Here is a 20950-nt window from a genome sequence, read left to right as displayed (position 1 = left end):
ATTTTATTAAAAATTAAGACAATTAAATCTATTTCCCCATTCATTTAAAAAAATTAAAAGGAAAAATCCATTTCCGCATTTCATAACAGTGTCTGAAATCATTTATAATCATTTACAATTATGTAAATAAGTTTATCTAAGTGACAAAACTCCATCGTGAAGCGTATCCCATACTGCCGTCTGCCGCGATCCCCATTCTCTAGGATAATTTAAATAATTTGCAATCATTGGGAATTCACCACCCTCGCAGCTTCAACACGCGCTCTTAATCAAAAAAGTACGAATCCCAACAAGGCAGCAATCTCCGCGCTTGACGTGCGTACACATCGGTCTCGAGAGTACAGATAAATAATCCACCACGTTTGCAAGTTTTCTCGATTTGTTCGAAGCCAGACGATAATATCACCACCGTCCAAGACCCATTTCCTTACACGTCCCTAGTTCCCGGTTCCTCCCTTCGGCCTTTTGCTTCCGTGTTCATGTCATATGGTTGAAACGGCCTAATCTCTAATCTTATAATCTTCTTCCTTTTCTCTAATTTTTGTTACCAAACAAAACGAAATTGAAAATGGCGATCCATACATCTGAGTTATTAAGGCAAGTTCAGCAAGCTCACGAGTTTGACCGTGACGCTTTGTTTCGCTACGCCTCTGCTAATGTTGCTGGTTTCCCCGTCTCTCCCTCCACCTTCATCGTCAAACAGGTTTTTATTAGGATTTAATTTTCTTTTGGAATTTCCTTTCTTCTCCTTCTCTTAATTATGATGTTCTGTTTGCTTGTATTTATGTACTAATTTAGTTCGGGCACGGACAATCGAATCCTACGTTTCTGTTGGAAGTGGGAACAGGAGCCTCCGTTAAACGCTACGTTTTGAGGAAGAAGCCTCCTGGCAAATTGCTCCAGTCTGCTCATGCTGTAGACAGAGAATATCTGGTAGTTTCGGTTAATTGGTTTAGACTTGATTGGTATAAGTGTAATTTTTTTTTCTCTCTCTCTGTTCTTCATTGAATGAAAAATGAAAGGAGCAAATTATTATGCTATCAAAATAATAAAATGGAGCTTAATTCTGTGTTGTTTTTAATATTTTTAATTTAATTTAACAGGTTTTGCGGGCGCTGGGGGAACACACGCGAGTTCCTGTTCCTAAAGTTTTCTGTTTGTGTACAGATCCAAGTATAATTGGAACTGCATTTTATATTATGGAGTATCTAGAAGGTCGCATTTTCATAGACCCTAAGCTACCGGTATGGCATTACTATCTGGTTTTTTTTTTTTTTTGCAAATTTGGCATCGCAAATACAATAGTTCAAATTTTTTTGTGAATTGTTGTGATATAAGTTGGAAGGTTAGTGTAATTGAGCCGATGCTTGTTTGATCAGGGCGTGGCGCCAAACAGCAGGAGGGCAATATATCAAGAAACTGCAAGAGTGTTGGCTGCTTTACATTCTGCTAATGTAGATGCTATTGGCCTGGGAAGATATGGACGGAAGGATAACTATTGTAAACGACAGGTACACTGGTTTTAACTCTAGATATTAGCTTCTCTAATTCTGGGCTAATTTAGAAAGGGGCAACATAGACGTTGTGTTGGAGTTTGGAGGAAAAGTACAACTGGAAGTTTTTGGCTTGAAGTGTTGCCTTACAACTCGATGATGTCGCTTATGGTTTTCTTTTTCAGATAGAGAGATGGACTAAACAGTACATCTCATCGACTGGTGAGGGCAAGTCTCCAAGAAATCCAAAGATGTTGGAGCTCTCTAATTGGTTACTGCAACACATTCCTCCTGAAGATTCTTCTGGGGCATCTGCAGGTCTAGTTCATGGGGACTTTCGCATTGATAATGTTGTATTTCACCCCACTGAGGTCCGTTGCTCTGAAGGTTCTTATTAGTTCAAATGCATATGTTTTCAGCTTTGATTTGGGTCCTTAGCGGTTTGACATAATTGTCTCCATCAAAGTCTGATGGAGGAAGAGATGTGAACCAATTACCATGTATGCTTTGTTATTCCTAGTGTCTTCAAACTTAAACTTCAATGAATAGTCTGGAACAGCTTAAATTATTGGAGTAATTAGCCTGATGAGTAACCCTACCGGTGCAGGACCGAGTAATTGGTATTCTTGACTGGGAATTGTCCACTCTTGGAAATCAAATGAGTGATGTTGCATACAGCTGTTTGGTAACACATCTTTTTTATCTTTGCATTTTCTTTTTTATGTATGATGCAAAAGCCGCAATATTTTTGCTTGAGCTTTATTGATTTGCACAATTGGTGAAAGCTTTAATGTTACTTTAGCAATATGTTTAACTTAATTGCTTTCTTCTTTCTTGGCAGGCTTACACAGTGGATTTTAACCTTGACAATAAACAATTGATTAAAGGTTTTGAACTTACTGGCATTCCAGAAGGGATTCCTTCACAGGCAGAATATCTTACAGAATACTGCTCTGCATCTGTAAGAGCCTTTCCGAAGTATTGATTTAATTCTGCTGTCCAGGCATGTTTTCCAAATTTCAAGTCCGTGAGGAAATTAAATTTTGTAGAAAATTTTATGCATTGAGTTTTTTCGAACTAGAGACGTAGTGGGCGATTGACGAATGCATACAGTCAGGCTAAAATTATCAATCCATCAGGTCTGCAGACTATATATTCTATGCCAAATGCTTATTCTTATAAATTTCTGATGTTAGTTTTAGTACTAAAAAACATATGGGAAACTGACTTGATATTTGAATAAGATCTATTTTCATGGAAGTCCAGAAAACCTGTGAGGACTAATTCAAGAAAACTTTTACACTTCTATAACAATGGGTTACTTGTTCATTTATTACCTGGTGTTTTGGTCTCATAGATGCTTATGATGGATGTCTTAGACATGTTTGTTGAACTGATTGAAATGCTGTTTTTTGTGCTGGAAATAATGCAATCTAGGGAAAACCATGGCCAGCTAATGTATGGAAGTTCTACGTAGCTTTTGCTATGTTCCGTGCGGCATCAATTTATGCAGGTGTACATAGTCGATGGATTATGGTAATGTCTTAATGACAGTTTGCTAAATTCTACTGCTAATCTTGTAGCAAAAGCTCTCTGATAGAAGTTTAATGTATTAGCATAACATTTTGTCACAAATGTAGGGTAATGCTACAGGAGGTGAGCGTGCCCGAAATGCCGGAAATCATGCTAATGGTCTCATAGACTCTGCATGGGCTTTTATTGCAAGAAAATCTGTGCTTCCTGATCACCCTCCATCTGGTAATATAACCATTTTATAATTTATTGGTCACCAAATAATTTATTATCAGAAAATTCCTAGAAAAATTCTTTTGAGAACATCATAATGATATGTCATGCTGTATGAGAGGAACTTTTTTAAAAGGTGTGGCTGATAATAAAAGAAATATGCTAAGGTTTCCTTTCAGCTCATTGTGACACGCTTTCCTCTGTATTCTATATTTAAAAGTATAATGTTGATGTTTCTGGAAAAGAGTAAGAAGTTCTTGGATTGTAAAGGATGAAGCTGCATATACACAATGTTTATGTATACTTCACAGCAGTAGAGAATTTTTGTTGACATAGTTCTCAAAAAAGGCTATGAAATTCTCTTATTTACCTGCCTCCCCAGCTGCACCAAAGGCATTTCCCTATTAGAAATGTTATAAAAAGATGTTAGTCTGAATGTCTGTCAAACATACGTTAACTTCCCTTTTTTTCTAAAAAACAAAAATTACATTTGGTGTAATCAATATCATCACCTAACGTGATTCTTCTTTTTACTATACAGGCGCAATTGCACTGGACTACGTAACACAAATTGGCAGTAAGAGGAAAGTTCAAGGCATTTCAGAAGAAACTGGGAGGTTTGTTCCCAGCAAAAAGGTGCTGGAATTGAGAAAAAAATTAATTAAGTTTATGGAAGATCACATATATCCTTTGGAAAATGAGTTCTACAAGCTTGCTCAGTCTTCATCACGTTGGACGGTGCACCCAGAGGAGGAGAGATTAAAGGAGCTGGCAAAGAAAGAAGGATTGTGGAACTTATGGATACCTGTATTTCCTTTCCCGTCTTTCTGGGCTATATGTTTGTCTTTCTGTTATTATTACCATCGATCATAGCAGGAGATGAGTTTGAATCATGAATTCAAGTGCACTCATGTTTTTTTTCTGCAGTTTGACAGTGCCGAAAGAGCGAGAAAACTTATCTTTGATGAAAGTAGTTTTGCCGCCTCCAATGGCACACATGATCAATTACTTGGTGCTGGCCTCTCAAACCTTGAATATGGATACCTTTGCGAGATCATGGGTCGTTCTAATTGGGCTCCGCAAGTATTCAATTGTGGTGCACCTGACACTGGAAATATGGAGGTAAAAGTTAGTTTCATGTTCTTTAAGGTCTGGAATGGAACAATTTATTAGTGTGGTCATCACATGGCCTTAAGTAGCCGTTGTAATACTTTGCCATACAAGAAAATTTGAAAGTAAAGAGAGTAAAAAAGTTGCTTGAATAAAGATTGTAGGAGTGATTTTACCCTGGGAGAGTATTATAGCAAGATGCATGTGCTACATAAATCCTGCATTGCTTCAACTCCATCCAGGAAATATTTGAATGAACATGCATCAGAAAAGCTTTTTGAAACTCTGTCTGGCTTTATTGTTTGCTATTTTTGGCTTTGTGATTTTTTACTGCCTCTGAGTGCAATTATATTGTTTTTGTCTCCTTAATAGGTATTGCTGCGATATGGGAACAAAGAACAGCTACTTGAATGGCTTATTCCTTTGCTTGAGGGCAAGATCCGTTCTGGATTTGCAATGACAGAACCACAAGTTGCATCATCAGATGCTACAAATATTGAGTGTTCTATTAGAAGGTAGTTAATGGGGCCCAGATTATTCAAGAATTGAAGTTGATTTGTTTTATAAAAAGAAGATATCAATGAACTTCTAGATGAAATTATCTCACTCCCTTGGATGTTATGTTTGTAATAATCCTGTGATTTGTGCAAAGGTTTTTTTGTTTTCTGCTCTAGTGCTTTGTAACCAGATCTGCTTTTCTTGTACAGACAAGGGGATTCATATATCATTAATGGGAACAAGTGGTGGACAAGTGGCGCCATGGATCCTAGGTGTAAACTTCTTATAGTTATGGTTAGTTCCTCCAGTATGCTTGAGAAGGGCAGTCCTGTTAATTGTTCATGTAGTTTAAAACTCATGTTTTGCTATCCTTGTAACTGAGAATTCTTCATTTTAATGCCATTCTTATTTTCACAAAAAAAAAAAAAAAAAAAAAAAAATCAATGTGAACAATATGCAGGGAAAAACTGACTTCTCTGCAGCTAAGCATAAGCAGCAATCCATGATCCTAGTGGATGTTCGGACTCCAGGCATACACATAAAGAGGCCACTCACGGTCTTTGGCTTTGATGACGCACCTCATGGTCATGCTGAAATTTCATTTGAAAACGTATTTGTGCCCGCAAAGAACATCCTTCTTGGTGAAGGACGTGGATTTGAGATTGCACAGGTAAAGTTGCTTCCTTCCTTTGCAGGTAATGTAATGGATTTCTTTGTTATACTAGTTGGTTTTGGATAAAATTTCAATTCAATTTAATTTCTGAGGCAGTCAAATTCTGCTGACAAGCTCAGTGTAAGCTTCATTTAACTTCTGTGCAAACTTTTATGGACATAATTCATAAGTTGCTTTACCAGATTTGGGTTCTATATGTGTAGTCCCACATGCTTTTTAAAAAATAGAATCCATTAATGCTGGCGATATTTATGAGTTCTCTATTTGGACAATGGAGGTGATTTATTTGCCACTGAGAATTGGTCTAGTCGGGTTGGCTGAATGTTTAACATCTATATTTTGTGATGTTGTTGATTCTCCCATTTTTAAGTAAATATTTCATCTCTAATGATTTTACATCCTTGCAGGGTAGACTGGGCCCTGGAAGATTGCACCACTGCATGAGATTGATAGGTGCTGCAGAGCGGGGAATGGAGTTGATGGTTCAAAGGGCTCTCAGCAGAAAAACATTTGGAAAATTGATTGCTGAGCATGGTTCATTTCGTTCAGATATTGCCAAGGTGTGTGATAGATAGATATATTTTTTTTTTTGTTATCTATGGACCAAAAATGGTTTGGGGGAAGGGGATACTTTTAATATTCAGGCACACCCAAATGCCCTGTAGTATCGAGTTAAAAAAGCAAAGTTGGGTTATTGAGTTAGAATTCTGTCCTCCCCTTCGTGTTAACGTATCTTTTTTTTTTTTTTTTTTTTTTGCCCCCTTATTTATCTCGCCTGCCTGCCCACACCTAAGCTCTATAATAACGGTATTTCAAATTTGACTAATGCAGTGTCGAATAGAGCTGGAGAAAACCAGATTATTGGTTTTGGAGGCAGCAGACCAGCTTGATCGGCTTGGGAACAAAAGAGCAAGAGGAACTATTGCAATGGCGAAGGTAATAATCTTTGGTCTTGCTAATGCAAAATACAGCACATTTTTGACTTATTCTGAATTTGGGTTATGTGGAACAGGTAGCAGCTCCAAACATGGCACTGATGGTGATTGACAGGGCAATGCAAGTACATGGTGCAGCTGGTCTATCATCCGACACCGTATTGGCACATCTTTGGGCCACAGCAAGAACATTGAGAATTGCAGATGGCCCCGATGAAGTCCACATGGGTACCATTGCCAAGTTGGAATTACAGAGAGCTAAGCTTTGAAGGAATTGATAGATATGATTAAATAAGGGCACAATAAATTAAAAGAGAAGTGGTATATCTCTGTAACGATAAATAAAAGCCTAATGAGACATAATGTCAAAAAACACATACCAATGCCAATACCAGCACACAAAAACTAGTGTTTATTCTTGTTTCTAAAAAATAGATACTTACATTTACCTTTAGATTATGTACATTAACAATTCATAATATTCTGATTTATGGGATATGATTTGATTTCTTACTTTTATATTAATATAGGCTAACGGTAAAAAAGAAAAGAAAAGAAAAAAAAAACAGTAAAATGGATTATCAGAACCTTGCCTCAACACGATGGACAACTAATTTTTTTTATATTAATCATAGGTATTTTCGGCCAATTCGTTGAAAATTAAATCTTGTTCATCCTGGATTGGTCTATCAAGAAGCAAAGATCTTCGGTAAGTATTTGTTTAATTTATTAAGATTAAATCCTCGTCACACCACTCATCTTAGTCATGTTACTCATTTTAATTTAAGCAGTTTAAAATTAAATCTTGTTCACCCTGGATTGGTCCATTAAGGAGCAAAATGTTCTTGCTAAGTATTTGATTAATTTTTAATCTTTATCACATCACTCCTTTCAAATACTCGATGTACGAAATACAATTAATTTCAATTTCAATTAATTTGAAAAGGAAAATATAAAAAAATTGATTCTAACAAGTAAAATTTGAAGAGATCATTTTAATTGCTGACATCAAATGAAAGAATAGAAAAATATATATCAATATAATGCAAAATGGATCAACCTAATAATTCCCAAGAAAAAAGAAAAGGGAAGTAATAATATGCCCAAGAAAATAGAATGAAAACCTAATTAATGATGACTAAAACCATTAATTAATCTCATCACTATCCATAGATCAACCTCTATTTGCCCAATATTCCTTCAAGAAAGAACTCAAAAATGGATGAATGATAATCAAAGCAGGCAAATATAGCTGAAACACATTCTTTCTCTACGTACGATCTCACGAATACCCTTACCTTTTTCTTTTTCAGCTTGGAAAGGTCGCAAGCATTTCTGAAATTTAGGGTCCGAAAATGGAAAGACTGGCTTCTGGTTTACCTTGTTCAGGTTGTAATGGACGAATATTACCTTGACCCCTTATGAAAGATGGGTTTGGGCGCGGTTGGGTCCATGGAATTTTAAGCAGACTATATGTATTATGTAGATTTTAAACTTAAATACAGTTGCTTAATTAACTTTGATCAAAAGTACTTTAATATGTTATTTCAAAATAAACAGGCAAAAGAACTTCCAATTACCCTTAATTTTCTTATGCATTGCCAACAATGAGAATTGGTCAGCTCTAAACCTATTTTACTGCGAAAGATAGATCCCTTATCTTAGTCAAATGGAAAAAATTACCCTAATTTTAGTAAAGTCTCTTCCACACCTCACAAATTTGTAACAGAAATAACAGTTTTTTAGAATTTCACTTCATATATAAAGGGTTTCTCTATGCTTTGTTTTCCCAAGTCAGAGCTTCGGGGCATTTATTCAATAATCTTAAAGCCCCAACAGCTCTGTATACTTCTTAATAACATTGATTAGGTTTTTATTTCCTCCAATTTTGTTTCTCTTCTTGATCATATTCTCCTAAAAAAAACAAGAAGATCGGTGGTGTTGTAGCTTAAACTAAGACTAATAAAGATGGCTGGTGGCGGCGTCGGAGATCCAACCGGGAAGAAAAAGAAGTATGCCATTTTTGGCGTCACATCATTTCTTCTGGTGGCTATGGTGATTGCTGTAGCATACGGAATCAACAGCGGCGACCACCAAGATGGCTCAAACCCTTCGGCCGAAATAACCACGTCGTCGAAGTCAGTCCAGTCTATCTGCCAACCTACGGATTACAGAGAAATCTGTGAAAAAAGTCTTAGCAAAGCCGCAGGTAACACCACCGATCCTCACAAGCTTGTCCAGGCCGGCTTTCAGGTGACCATTGATGCCCTTCAACAAGCCTTACAGAACTCATCCACATTAAAAGAAGTAGCAAAAGATCCAATGGCAAAACAAGCGCTTGATAATTGCAAAGAATTAATGGACGATGCCATTCATGATCTCAAGGTTTCCTTCGAAGAAGTTGGACACTTTGATGTTAGTAAAATGGATGAGTATCTGGAAAATCTCAAGATTTGGCTTAGCGCCACCATCACTTATCAACAAACTTGTTTGGATGGCTTTGACAATACTACTGGTCCAGCTGGAGCCAAAATGAAGGAAATCTTAACTCTTTCTAGTCAACTTAGCAGCAACGGTCTAGCTATGATAACTGGCCTCTCTTCCATGCTTAAGGATTTGAACCTTGCAGGATTGACAGGACGTAGACTGTTGAAAGATAATTCTGAGTTTCCTTCTTGGTTGTCCCATGAAAAAAGGAGATTACTTGCACAAACTCCAGACACAGTTAAGCCTGATATCGTTGTTGCTAAAGACGGGAGTGGCCAATACAAGACTATTAATGAAGCTGTTCACAAGATTCCCAAGAACCAAAACACAACATTTGTTATATATATAAAGAAAGGTATCTACAAGGAGCAAGTCACCATCTCAAGGAGCTTGACCCATATTATGATGATCGGTGATGGTGCTACTAAGACAAGGATCACCGGAGACCTCAACTATGCTGCTGGTGTCCAAACACTCCAAACATCAACTGTTTGTAAGTAGTAATATCTAAATTCCTTCTTTTTGTTTTAACTTTTGTCTAATTAATGATATATTTGTGGTTTAATCAATTATTATAGCGGTGAGTGGAAACCACTTCATAGCCAAGGACATTGGATTTGAGAACACAGCAGGAGCTATCGGACATCAAGCTGTGGCACTTAGGGTTCAATCTGATATGTCTATTTTCTACAATTGCCAAATGGATGGCTACCAAGATACCCTTTTTGCTCACACCCACCGTCAGTTCTACCGCGATTGCACCATCACAGGCACTATTGACTTCATCTTTGGTGACGCCGCCGCAGTCTTCCAGAATTGCAAGATTGTGGTCAGGAAGCCATTGGAAAATCAAAATTGCGTTGTGACTGCTCAAGGAAGGAATGAATCACGCGAAGCCACTGGTTTTGTTCTCCAAAACTGCAATATTACCGCAGACCCAGAGTATTATCCTGTTAGATTCGAGAACAAGGCCTATCTTGGTCGCCCATGGAAAGAGTACTCAAGGACTGTATACATGCAATGTCAAATCGATGATTTGATTGATCCAAAGGGATGGTTGCCATGGATGGGTTCTTTTGCTCTTGACACTCTCTCTTACTCCGAGTACGAAAATAGAGGACCTGGTTCAGTCACCAAGGATAGAGTTACATGGAAGGGTATCAAGAAATTGTCGGCACAGGATGCTGCTGCTTTCACTGTTGCTAAATTCATTGGCGGAGATCTTTGGATTCCGGCAACCGGCGTCAGTTATGCTTCTGGAATGATGAACGTATAAAGGAGACCTATTAAGGAGGAGAGCGAAATTTATTGATTGTAGTAGTTTTTATGTTAAGTTGTACCGCTGCTTGCCAAAGCCGTATTTAAAAAAAAAAAAAAAAAAAAAAAGAAATTAAAAAGCTTTTTGGCCTTTTTTTTTATTTTTCCTCATTTTACTGGAATTAATTTGTCTAGACCCATCTATAGTTCTTTACATAAATTAAACTAATAAGAATAATTATCTGATCAAATATAGATATTTCTAATCATTAGAAAAAATAATAAATTAAAAATATTTTTAAAAAACAAACTAAACTAATGAAAAATAATTATAAGTATTTATAATTATTCATTAAAAAAAAAGATAAATTGAAAATATTTAAAAAAAATCTGTCCCCGTTGAACTGAGACAATGTCAAACATTCTTTACCCGTGCTTATTGATTTGGGATTATTATTATTGTTAATACGACTAGATAGAACCGCGTAATGTTACGGTAAATTATTTTTAATATTAATACAAAAAAATAAATTTAATTTACAATAATTAAAAATTTTATGTTAGGATGAAAATTTTGATATTTATAAGGATGAATCAAATTTAACCATGACAATTAAGTTGAAATAACTAATTAAAAAAATAATATTCATGCTCACACAATTTGTTGGCTTAATTTCTAAGCAGTGAATTATGTAGAGTGTAGTATATATTTATTTTTTCCAATTTATAAAGTTAAAAATTGGAGAGAATAATTCTTAAAATCACTTAATCATATTAGAAATAAAAAACATATATATAGTAAAGATGTAAAAATTGGACATAAGATGGAAATCAGTTTAATAAAAAATAAAATTAAAAAAAAAGATGAAAATAGAGTCGATAAAACCTAGCTTGGCTTTAAAAAATTAATAAACCATTCTTACATACGTATCTAACATTGAAATTTTTTAATTAAAATTATGTTTAATGAATAATCTTATATTTTGCATACGTAAAAGTTAAAATAAATATTCAATGTATAACATACATTGGTAAAAAATTAAAAATAAGAGTTTGAAACACATAATTAATCGTTTATTTTATTTTTTTCAAATTAATAATATTTGAAAATGTAGATATATAAACTTTATTTCATAAAATAGTAAATTTTTACTATGAATTATACATATAATTCATCTAATTCATTCAGCTGCTTTCGAAATTACACTTGTAAAAAAAAAAAAAAAAAAAAAATCACTTATAGCTTGTGCGACCTGCTTTTACAACTGAATGAACTTAAATTAAAATAGGGTTATAATTGTAAATTTTGGTTTTTACTTTATTATATATTACCTCACCAGCCAGCGCGATGCGTGGGTTAATTATCATAAATTATATATTTATAAATATAATTTTAAAATTATGCCATGGTACAATGGAATTTGACATTTTATAATAAAATTTTATGTATAATACTTTATATTTGTTGACTTCATACATAATAATTTAACTTGTAAACCACATTCTGAATACTATATTAATTTTGCCATATACATGTAATTATGTAATAAAGCATAATAGTTTTTCAGTACAATTTGATAATAATACTTCTAGTAGAGTTTTGATAAAATATTTATTATTATACAAATACAAATATATTTTTCCAACTGAAAATCCATATATGTTCATTTTTGTCTTACTTGGAAACACTTTATTATAAATTTTTTAACAACAAAATTTTATTTTCAACCTATAATAATTTAAAATATTAAAAAAAAACAATAATTAATAAAATTATTGATGAAATTAATTTCATCATTAATTTATTATTTAAATAATCATCAATGACAATCTATATTCATAATTAGTTAAAAAAAAGTACATAAAATATTAAAGACAATAAGAACTTTTTTTTTTTTTTTTTTTTTACATTTATACTAAGTGATATATACATCTAAATATATAGCAAAGGTTAAAATTAGTGTTGTGTTTATTATCTTTAAGTAAGTTACTCATTATAATTTTACAACTCGTTATTTTGAGTAAAAATTAATATTTTATCCATTTATAAATTTTTTTAATTCGAATATACAAAATAATATCTTTTAATTTGAATATATTAGATATATAATATTTCTCAAATAAAAATAGGCAATTTGTATAAATGAAATTATAACTAATTTATTAATTTTTTCAATCTTCAAAATTTTAATTTGAGTCAATTTAGACAAAAAGAAATCATAAAAATATTTATATAGATATTATTATTCTTGAATTTAAATAAGAAATCAAATATTATTATTTTATTGATTGAGTAATAAAAGAAGAAATAAACATTGTTTTAAAAGTACTATTATTATCGGAAAAAATTACCCTAATTTTAGTAAAGTCTCTTCCACACCCCACAAATTTGTAACAGAAATAACAGTTTTTTAGAATTTCACTTCATATATAAAGGGTTTCTCTATGCTTTGTTTTCCCAAGCCAGAGCTTCGGGGCATTTATTCAATAATCTTAAAGCCCCAACAGCTCTGTATACTTCTTAATAACATTGATTAGGTTTTTATTTCCTCCAATTTTGTTTCTCTTCTTGATCATATTCTCCTAAAAAAAACAAGAAGATTGGTGGTTTTGTAGCTTAAACTAAGACTAACGCAGATGGCTGGTGGCGGCGCCGGAGATCCAACCGGGAAGAAAAAGAAGTATGCCATTTTTGGCGTCGCATCATTTCTTCTGGTGGCTATGGTGATTGCTGTGGCATATGGAATCAACAGCGGCGACCACCAAAATGGCTCAAACGCTTCGGCCGAAATATCCACGTCGTCGAAGTCAGTCCAGGCTATCTGCCAACCTACGGATTACAGAGAAATCTGTGAAAAAAGTCTTAGCAAAGCCGCAGGTAACACCACCGATCCTCACAAGCTTGTCCAGGCCGGCTTTCAGGTGACCATTGATGCTCTTCAACAAGCCTTACAGAACTCATCCACATTAAAAGATGTAGCAAAAGATCCAATGGCAAAACAAGCGCTTGATAATTGCAAAGAATTAATGGACGACGCCATTCATGATCTCAAGGTTTCCTTCGAAGAAGTTGAACACTTTGATGTTAATAAAATGGATGAGTATCTGGCAAATCTCAAGACTTGGCTTAGCGCCACCATCACTTATCAACAAACTTGTTTGGATGGCTTTGACAATACTACTGGTCCAGCCGGAGCCAAAATGAAGGAAATCCTAACTCTTTCTAGTCAACTTAGCAGCAACGGTCTTGCTTTGATCACTGGTCTCTCTTCCACGCTTAAGGATTTGAACCTTGCAGGATTTACAGGACGTAGACTGTTGAAAGATAACTCTGAGTTTCCTTCCTGGTTGTCCCATGAAAAAAGGAGACTACTTGCACAAACTCCAGACACAATTAAGCCTGATATCGTTGTTGCTAAAGACGGGAGTGGCCAATACAAGACTATTAATGAAGCTGTTCACAAGATTCCCAAGAAGCAAAACACAACATTTGTTATATATATAAAGAAAGGTATCTACAAGGAGCAAGTCACCATCTCAAGGAGCTTGACCCATATTATGATGATCGGTGATGGTGCTACTAAGACAAAGATCACCGGAGACCTCAACTATGCTGCTGGTGTCCAAACATTCAAAACATCAACTGTTTGTAAGTAGTAATATCTAAATTCCTTGTTTTTTCTTTGTTTTAATATTTGTCTAATTAATAATATATATGTGCTTTAATCAATTATTGTAGCGGTGAGTGGAAGCCACTTCATAGCCAAGGACATTGGCTTTGAGAACACAGCAGGAGCTATTGGACACCAAGCTGTGGCACTTAGAGTTCAATCTGATATGTCTATTTTCTACAATTGCCAAATGGATGGCTACCAAGATACCCTTTATGCTCACACCCACCGTCAGTTCTACCGGGATTGCACCATCACAGGCACTATTGACTTCATCTTTGGTGACGCCGCCGCAGTCTTCCAGAATTGCAAGATTGTTGTCAGGAAGCCATTGGAAAATCAAAATTGCATTGTGACTGCTCAAGGAAGGAATGAATCACGCGAAGCCACAGGTTTTGTTCTCCAAAACTGCAATATCACCGCAGACCGAGAGTATTATCCTGTTAGATTCGAGAACAAGGCCTATCTTGGTCGCCCATGGAAAGAGTACTCAAGGACTGTATACATGCAATGTCAAATCGATGATTTGATTGACCCAAAGGGATGGTTGCCATGGATGGGTTCTTTTGCTCTTGACACTCTCTCTTACTCCGAGTACGAAAATAGAGGACCTGGTTCAGTCACCAAGGACAGAGTTACATGGAAGGGTATCAAGAAATTGTCGGCACAGGATGCTGATGCTTTCACTGTTGCTAAATTCATTGGCGGAGATCTTTGGATTCCGGACACCGGCATCAGTTATGCTTCTGGAATGATGAACGTGTAAAGGAGAATTATTAAAGGAGGAGATCGAAATTTATTGATTGTAGTAGTTTTTATGTTAAGTTGTACCTCTGCTTGCCAAAGCCCAACTTATCTAAGAACATATTTTATAAAAAAATAGAAATTAAAAAGTTTTTTGGCTTTTTTTTTCTTTTCCCTCTTTTACCGGGATTAATTTATCTAGACCCTATGGTTCTTTACATATACTAAATTAATAAAACTGATGATTTATTTAAATATAAATATTCTAATAATTCATCACAGAAAAAAATGATAAATTAAAAATATTTTTAATATATAAATCAAATATAGCTATTTTTAACTATTCATTACAGAAGAAACGATAAATTGAAAATATTTAAAAAATATATCTATTCCCCTTGGTTTGATACACGAGCAGTCCCATAAACTGAGACAGTTTCAAACATGGATTATTATTATTAATATCGATTATTCTTTTTTTTTTTTTTTTTTTTTTGAAATCCATTTTCAGAATTTTAATTCAAAATCATAGGCCCAAGATAGTAGTGAACTGAAGACAGGCCCATTAACGCCTAATAAGATCTGGAAAATAATTGGGCTAGGTTGGGCCTGTGTCTAGATGTTGACTTGGGAACCCAATATAAATTAAAATAAAATTATTAAAAAGAAATTGGAATTGGACTGATTAGAGGAGGACGAGCGGGAAAACAGTCAATCGAAACTTTTGAACTTCTCCTCTCTAAATCCGACAGTCTTTCTCTTCACCTCTCGTCCATTCCCAATTGCATCAGCCAGCAACAATCGAAACTTTATCCAGAAAACCAAGCAAATTATAATCCCACCGTACCATTCCAATCTTTGTGCATTTTCCCCCATTTTCCATCCAAGTACAAACCCTAGGGTACCAAATTGCCAATTGAAACCCTAACACCATGTAAAATCTAATTCGTCATGACTAACAACAGAGAACCGCCTCCAAGTAAGCTCCACACTGTGCAGGCAGAGCGCGACTTAGAGGCCAATTGGGACGTAGATCTTGCAAAGAAGCTCGAAGACTACCTCTTGAAAATTTGCTCCGGTGAAATTACTGGTTCCGAATACTATGCCACCAACATATCTGTTAATTTCGCTGAAGGTGTTGGTTTTCATTGCACTTATGTAGTAACAAATTTAAATTTTTTCCACTTTTTTTCCCCTTTTGTTCTCATGTCTAATGGTTGCTATCTGTTTTGGGAAATATAGCTGCTTTGCTGCTTCAAGGTTCTGTTCAGGTGTATAGCCGAAAGGTCGAGTATTTATACAATTTGGTTCTGCATGCTTTGGAGTTTCTTTCTCAAAACAGGTTCGTTTTCTCTTTCTCCCCTTTTTTCTTTATGGAAGTTTTGGTTGAGTTTTGATGATTTTTGATTGGACAACTTTTCTTGTTAAAATTCAATTTGTTTGCGATTTGCTGAGTTTACATTTTAGAGGACTTGTTCGATCACTTCAGAGTTCAGACCACTTTTTTACATTAAATTCAAAATTATAATAATAATAATAATAATAATAGAACATTACATATTCTGATAGCTAAGCCATCATTGTGTGCAGTAGAATGGATAACTTTCAATTCTGTCATTGTGCCTTTATTTTAAATTTTTATTATTGCCACATTCAAATGTGTTTTATTTTCCAAAATTTTCTAATTATATATATATATACACGTTGTCAACATCTATTCTTTCTAATTTGTAAGTTTACTCGTTTGGCTTTGATGGGTGAATCAGTAAGTAATTTATTGACCACATTTAATTACAGCCTTGTTGTGCATGCCATAAACCATCACAGTAGTGTCTGTTGATTTTATACATTTTTAGCAGTCAGCAGGAGCAATCAGAGGGTACATCAGTCCAGGCCGATCAAATTGGTTCCCACTCTGTTCCTGATGAAGACAACGATCATTTTTGGGGCTTGGATGATGTCCCAGGTGGGTTTTTTTTACGCCAATCGGTGTTAGTGAAGTTATAATGCAAATATTGGCTGAAATATTCATTATATTGCAGTTGAATCAAGGAATTGCTTAGATGCTTCAACCAGCAAAGATGCTTCTACATATCACTTTGTGAAACCTCCGGCAAATCTTGTTGTTCTTGAAGGTGATTGCTTGGATACCACTGGTGATGGGGGGGAATTGGAGTCATACCTGGTATGACATTCATCCGCTTTTTAGCATGTCAATGTCTTCGCTACCTGCCTGATCTAAGCATTTTTCTTTTTCTGCATGGTGACAGTTAGCCACCCACGATCTCTACAGGGATTTTATTCTTTTAGACCCAAGTGATGCTGTGGCAGTGAATAATTTTTTAAAGGGAGATGAAGTTGGGAAACAACAAAATAGTACTTACAGGGGCAGTTCAGTTCGCAAGAGCTTTCAATCCCCCACTATGTGCTCAGGAGGAACTGCACGTAAGTCATCTCTTGGAAACAATGCAGATACGAATCTCCACCATCCTTCTACAGCTGATTGTGGTGTTGGAGTTGATAATCATACAATGATGAAGGATCCTTCTGCCTACGATAATTTTGGAGACAGTAATCATGGCTTTGATATGGACGATAGATATTCAGGGCCTGGGAACTTGGAGGATTCAGAAGATGATGATGATGATCCATGGAAGCCTTTGAATCCCCACGAACCTGGGAGCTTAAAAGTGAAACCTTTTAGGAAAGGTTGTTAAAGGAACTGTTTCTCTTAGTTCTGTTTACCATAATAATTTCTTTATGCACCTAATGTTCACTTGTCTTGGATTTTTGTTAACAAGCAGTAAAACCTTACAGAAGGAATGAGTCAAATTCTGCTAAGCAGACGTCTATAACTACTCTGTTTCCACTTGCAAGGATGCGTGGTACTATCAGTCCTGAGCTCACAGAAATATGGGAAGCACGATGCAATAGATCTCAAATAAAGGGGAACTCTATTCCCTTATATGAAAAGGTACTGATTTCCCTGAAATCTGTCTTTCCAAACTTGTGACTGTTGCATGATTCCTGGTGTCCCTGTTGCAGCTACGGCAGTCCCTTAATGAAGGTTACAGCGCAAATGATACTTTTGGTAGTACTGGGAATGATGATGAAGGAAATGGACATGACAGTGGAATCCCAGACTTTGAACAGCCTGATGATGATATACCTGAAAATATGTATGTGGATGGGGATTTACCTCTTCACCATGAGAAGGTTGGTAGGTTTATGTTTTCATTAATGTTTACATCAGAATAGTGTAGTAAAAAAATGGGAGATTGCTTATTGGCTGGTTTTACAGTGTCATGATAGCTCCACGCACTTTAACACTAATGAAGCTTTTGGACAAGAAGATCCAAGTTCCCAAGCAAGCCTAGAAGACCTTTGTCGCTCTCACCTTGTAAGCATGTATTTTTTGGAATTTAGCTACATCCGTAACCCAGTTGGATTGAATTGGATTGGATTGAATTGGATTAAGTTCATCCTAATTGTATTTAGAAAGGAACTACATCACAATTTAATGGATTTTACAAGATTCTGCTGTTCATATGTTGCTGGTTATTACCTGATGGCCTTTTGTCATGCAGGAGGCGCTCCTTGCTAACATTGCTGAATCTGAAAAACAGACTGAATTGGCTACTCGGGTTTCATCATGGAAACAAAAGATTGAGCACAACTTGGCAGAGCAAGTAAATTCCAGCTCTTTAATTATCTCACTTAAACCTTGATCAATTCCATCAGTATGCGTTGCTTGTTTTATTTATTCTCCTCAAATATTTAATTCCTTTAAATTGAAGGAAACTTTTGTATCTGATAGGATTCACGCCCTCCATTTGATATTCATGGCTACGGAGAAAGAATTCTTGACAAATTGTCTCATGACTGTGATAACGCCATGTCGTTTGCTGATGTTGTGAAGGGCCAAGCAAAGCACGATGTGGCTCGAACGTTTTCAGCACTTCTTCAGCTGGTAAACTCCTTTTTACAGTCCAGGCTTGTTGGGTCTGGTTAGTTATAGGTTGTTTTAGCATAAGGCCAATACCCTCAGCGATTTCGCTCAAAGCATCTATCTTTGATTTGATGTTCATTAATTTAATTTCTCCTAAGAAGTTGGTAAAATTTTTGATGTCTGACATTGGCTTTCCCTATTATGTTATCAAAGTTGATTGAAGTTGTGCTTTCTGAATGTGGTAGAGTTGGTATTTAATGTTGCTAATTTTCAGGTGAACAATGGAGACGTTGATCTGAAGAGAAGTGGAGTGGGTGGTGACTCCATCTGTTATACGGCTGTGAATCCTTTCCATGTTCGGCTTCTTGGTCATGACAAGAGATGGAAGGAAACACCCTTCCGATTGCCCAAAAAGAGAGTTAAATCACCAATTAGGAAAGGATGCAATGAGAATTCAGAGAAAAAGTTTGGTAGAGATGCATCCCCACGCATCAATTCATCTCCACAAAGTGGATCAACAGTGTTAAAACAACCAAACTGCAAATTTTCTGCGAAACTTGGGAAGGTTGGTGGTGGTGTGAGGTGCACTCCTGAGGGCAAGAGGAGACGAAGATCTCGATTTGTTGAAGCAGTAGACCTAAATTCCACACGGTGACACAGAATTTGTAGGTGACTCATCCATTCAACTTTGTTGTGGCTCATAGCATTTAGAATGTGATTACATTTTAGTAATTCTAGGTTGCTGACAATGTTTAGCTGTGATCTGTAATATCTTTAATTTATTATGAAGATGTGCTTTGAGATGAAAAAGCCTTGTACAACACATACTAACTTCAAGTGTAGAATGATCCTGTTACGCTTCGATGTAATACCAATTGATTAACCTTTTTCAGTCAGTGTGATTAGCAGTGGTTTGGTTTATTACAAATTACTAAAATGAGCATCCTTAGCTCAATCTTTTACAAAAATTAGCAAATAACGTTGATAATTAATCAAATTGGTAAGTAAATATTGTTAAATGCCGTCAAAAGTAACAACTCTTATGGGAAAATATTTGCTCTACCCTTTTCTTAAAAATAAAGCTTTATCACAAGTTTGAAAAATTCAGCTTCAATTTCTATAAGAAATAATACAAATTCGATATGATAAATGATTATCGTCCCTTCTAACTATGGTAAAAGAAGAATATATTAAATTCTAACGCATTCATGAAAAAAATTTTAAAAAGTAACTGAAGACGAAATCATAAATAAAGTATATACAATCAATTAATCTGTTTTACGAAATATAGATTGGGAAAGGTAAACGCCAAACATCGTATGATACTAGAGCAATTTTCTTAGTCAAGCAAGCATTGAGCGAGAAAGTGCACATTGACTTGTATAACTTAATGGAATCAACTCGTTGAGATGACGAAATAACCTGCCAAAATTTCAACGATTACGCGTAAATTGCATTCCTACTCCTAGACCTTGGCAGTAGGCAGTAACTTCTCAAAGTTTGCTCATTTTCTTCATAGCCTACACCCACCAAATCTGAACCGTTGAAAATGCATCCGGTGGGACGTGTTCCAGATCACCATCACACTCATAGTTTTGACTTGGCTCCAATTTAATGTTTGTTTATGCCATAAAAATCCAAAAATTAAGTACGTCAGCAATTGGTACGAAAGCGTGTGGGGCAACACTAAACCGAGACGTCGTATTATTTGGACATGGGACCCACAAGCATGGTGGGTCTAACAGTAACAGTAACAGTAACTGTAATTCCGATCTTTAGTCTTTACAACACGCAATCTGACCCGTTGATCATTTCACTTGCTTCTCTTTTGATATTTCTATTTCTGAGTAACTCCGATACCTGAGCTAGGGAAAGAAGCCATTCCTGCGATAGTGACAAATCTTTACTACCAACAAAATCATTGATTATCATAGTTTGGTCACGTTTGTTATAGATAATGTTAAAGCTCTTTGAAAAATTTCAATGAAATTGCAGTTGCAGAGGGTTAAAGACCACTACAATCCAAATCTGAATGATCCATAGATAAAAACAGAAGAAAAAGAAAGAAATGTATGTGTCTGTGGTTGATAAAAAGCGCGTAAAAAGAAAAACTACAATGCAAAGGACAAATTATGTGGCCAACCTTTGGTAAGAAAAACATGGAGGGGGAACTGATATTTACTCGCAGCTTATTTTACTTTGTTCAATTTGGTTATTCAGAATTTCAAAAGTAGATTAATAATTTTTTGGGATAGAAGGAATAATTCAGTTTCAAACTTTTGATTATACGTTAGTTAATGGGTTTAGTTTGTTTGGTTGGCTTAACTTGACCATGGTCGCCTAATTAAGACAAACTGAGACAGCTCGAACCCTTGACATAAGTTATT

The 20950-nt window shown here is 35.4% G+C and overlaps 4 protein-coding genes across 5 annotated transcripts; all 4 read left to right on the top strand.

Moving 5' to 3' along the window:
• Positions 1 to 161: 161 nt before the first annotated feature.
• IBR3 (acyl-CoA dehydrogenase-like protein) lies at positions 162 to 6968 on the top strand. Its single transcript, XM_012228593.4, has 17 exons — positions 162 to 703; positions 799 to 933; positions 1104 to 1244; positions 1380 to 1511; positions 1679 to 1864; positions 2101 to 2178; positions 2335 to 2454; positions 2931 to 3029; positions 3134 to 3251; positions 3781 to 4046; positions 4167 to 4361; positions 4722 to 4864; positions 5057 to 5141; positions 5308 to 5517; positions 5928 to 6080; positions 6352 to 6456; positions 6533 to 6968. Exons 1-17 carry the CDS (start codon positions 569 to 571, stop codon positions 6722 to 6724), a joined length of 2493 nt encoding a protein of 830 aa, XP_012083983.1. The 5' UTR covers positions 162 to 568; the 3' UTR covers positions 6725 to 6968.
• Positions 6969 to 8249: 1281 nt separating this feature from the next.
• On the top strand, positions 8250 to 10370 carry LOC105643466 (putative pectinesterase/pectinesterase inhibitor 28). The gene is made up of 2 exons (XM_012228592.4): positions 8250 to 9435; positions 9521 to 10370. The coding sequence occupies exons 1-2, from the start codon at positions 8424 to 8426 to the stop codon at positions 10216 to 10218; spliced, it is 1710 nt and encodes a 569-aa protein (XP_012083982.3). The 5' UTR covers positions 8250 to 8423; the 3' UTR covers positions 10219 to 10370.
• Positions 10371 to 12662: 2292 nt separating this feature from the next.
• On the top strand, positions 12663 to 14763 carry LOC105643464 (putative pectinesterase/pectinesterase inhibitor 28). Its single transcript, XM_089724519.1, has 2 exons — positions 12663 to 13848; positions 13939 to 14763. Exons 1-2 carry the CDS (start codon positions 12837 to 12839, stop codon positions 14634 to 14636), a joined length of 1710 nt encoding a protein of 569 aa, XP_089580645.1. The 5' UTR covers positions 12663 to 12836; the 3' UTR covers positions 14637 to 14763.
• Positions 14764 to 15287: 524 nt separating this feature from the next.
• HEB2 (condensin-2 complex subunit H2-like protein) lies at positions 15288 to 19459 on the top strand. Of its 2 annotated transcripts, none has more exons than XM_012228590.4 (11): positions 15288 to 15749; positions 15857 to 15956; positions 16474 to 16580; positions 16657 to 16799; positions 16885 to 17323; positions 17419 to 17588; positions 17660 to 17830; positions 17916 to 18014; positions 18202 to 18303; positions 18432 to 18584; positions 18838 to 19459. In XM_012228590.4, exons 1-11 carry the CDS (start codon positions 15566 to 15568, stop codon positions 19216 to 19218), a joined length of 2049 nt encoding a protein of 682 aa, XP_012083980.3. In that variant the 5' UTR covers positions 15288 to 15565; the 3' UTR covers positions 19219 to 19459. The 2 variants fall into 2 exon arrangements, with proteins under 2 accessions (XP_012083980.3, XP_012083979.3); XM_012228589.4 differs by having other exon boundaries at positions 16471 to 16580.
• Positions 19460 to 20950: the final 1491 nt, after the last annotated feature.

This window comes from Jatropha curcas, chromosome 7 (genome assembly GCF_041381405.1).
Source record: "Jatropha curcas cultivar XTBG-Jc1 chromosome 7, XTBG_Jcur_1.0, whole genome shotgun sequence".
NCBI lineage: Eukaryota > Viridiplantae > Streptophyta > Magnoliopsida > Malpighiales > Euphorbiaceae > Jatropha > Jatropha curcas.
Note: the sequence above shows the minus strand (reverse complement) of the source record. Positions and strands in the feature narration are given on the sequence as shown.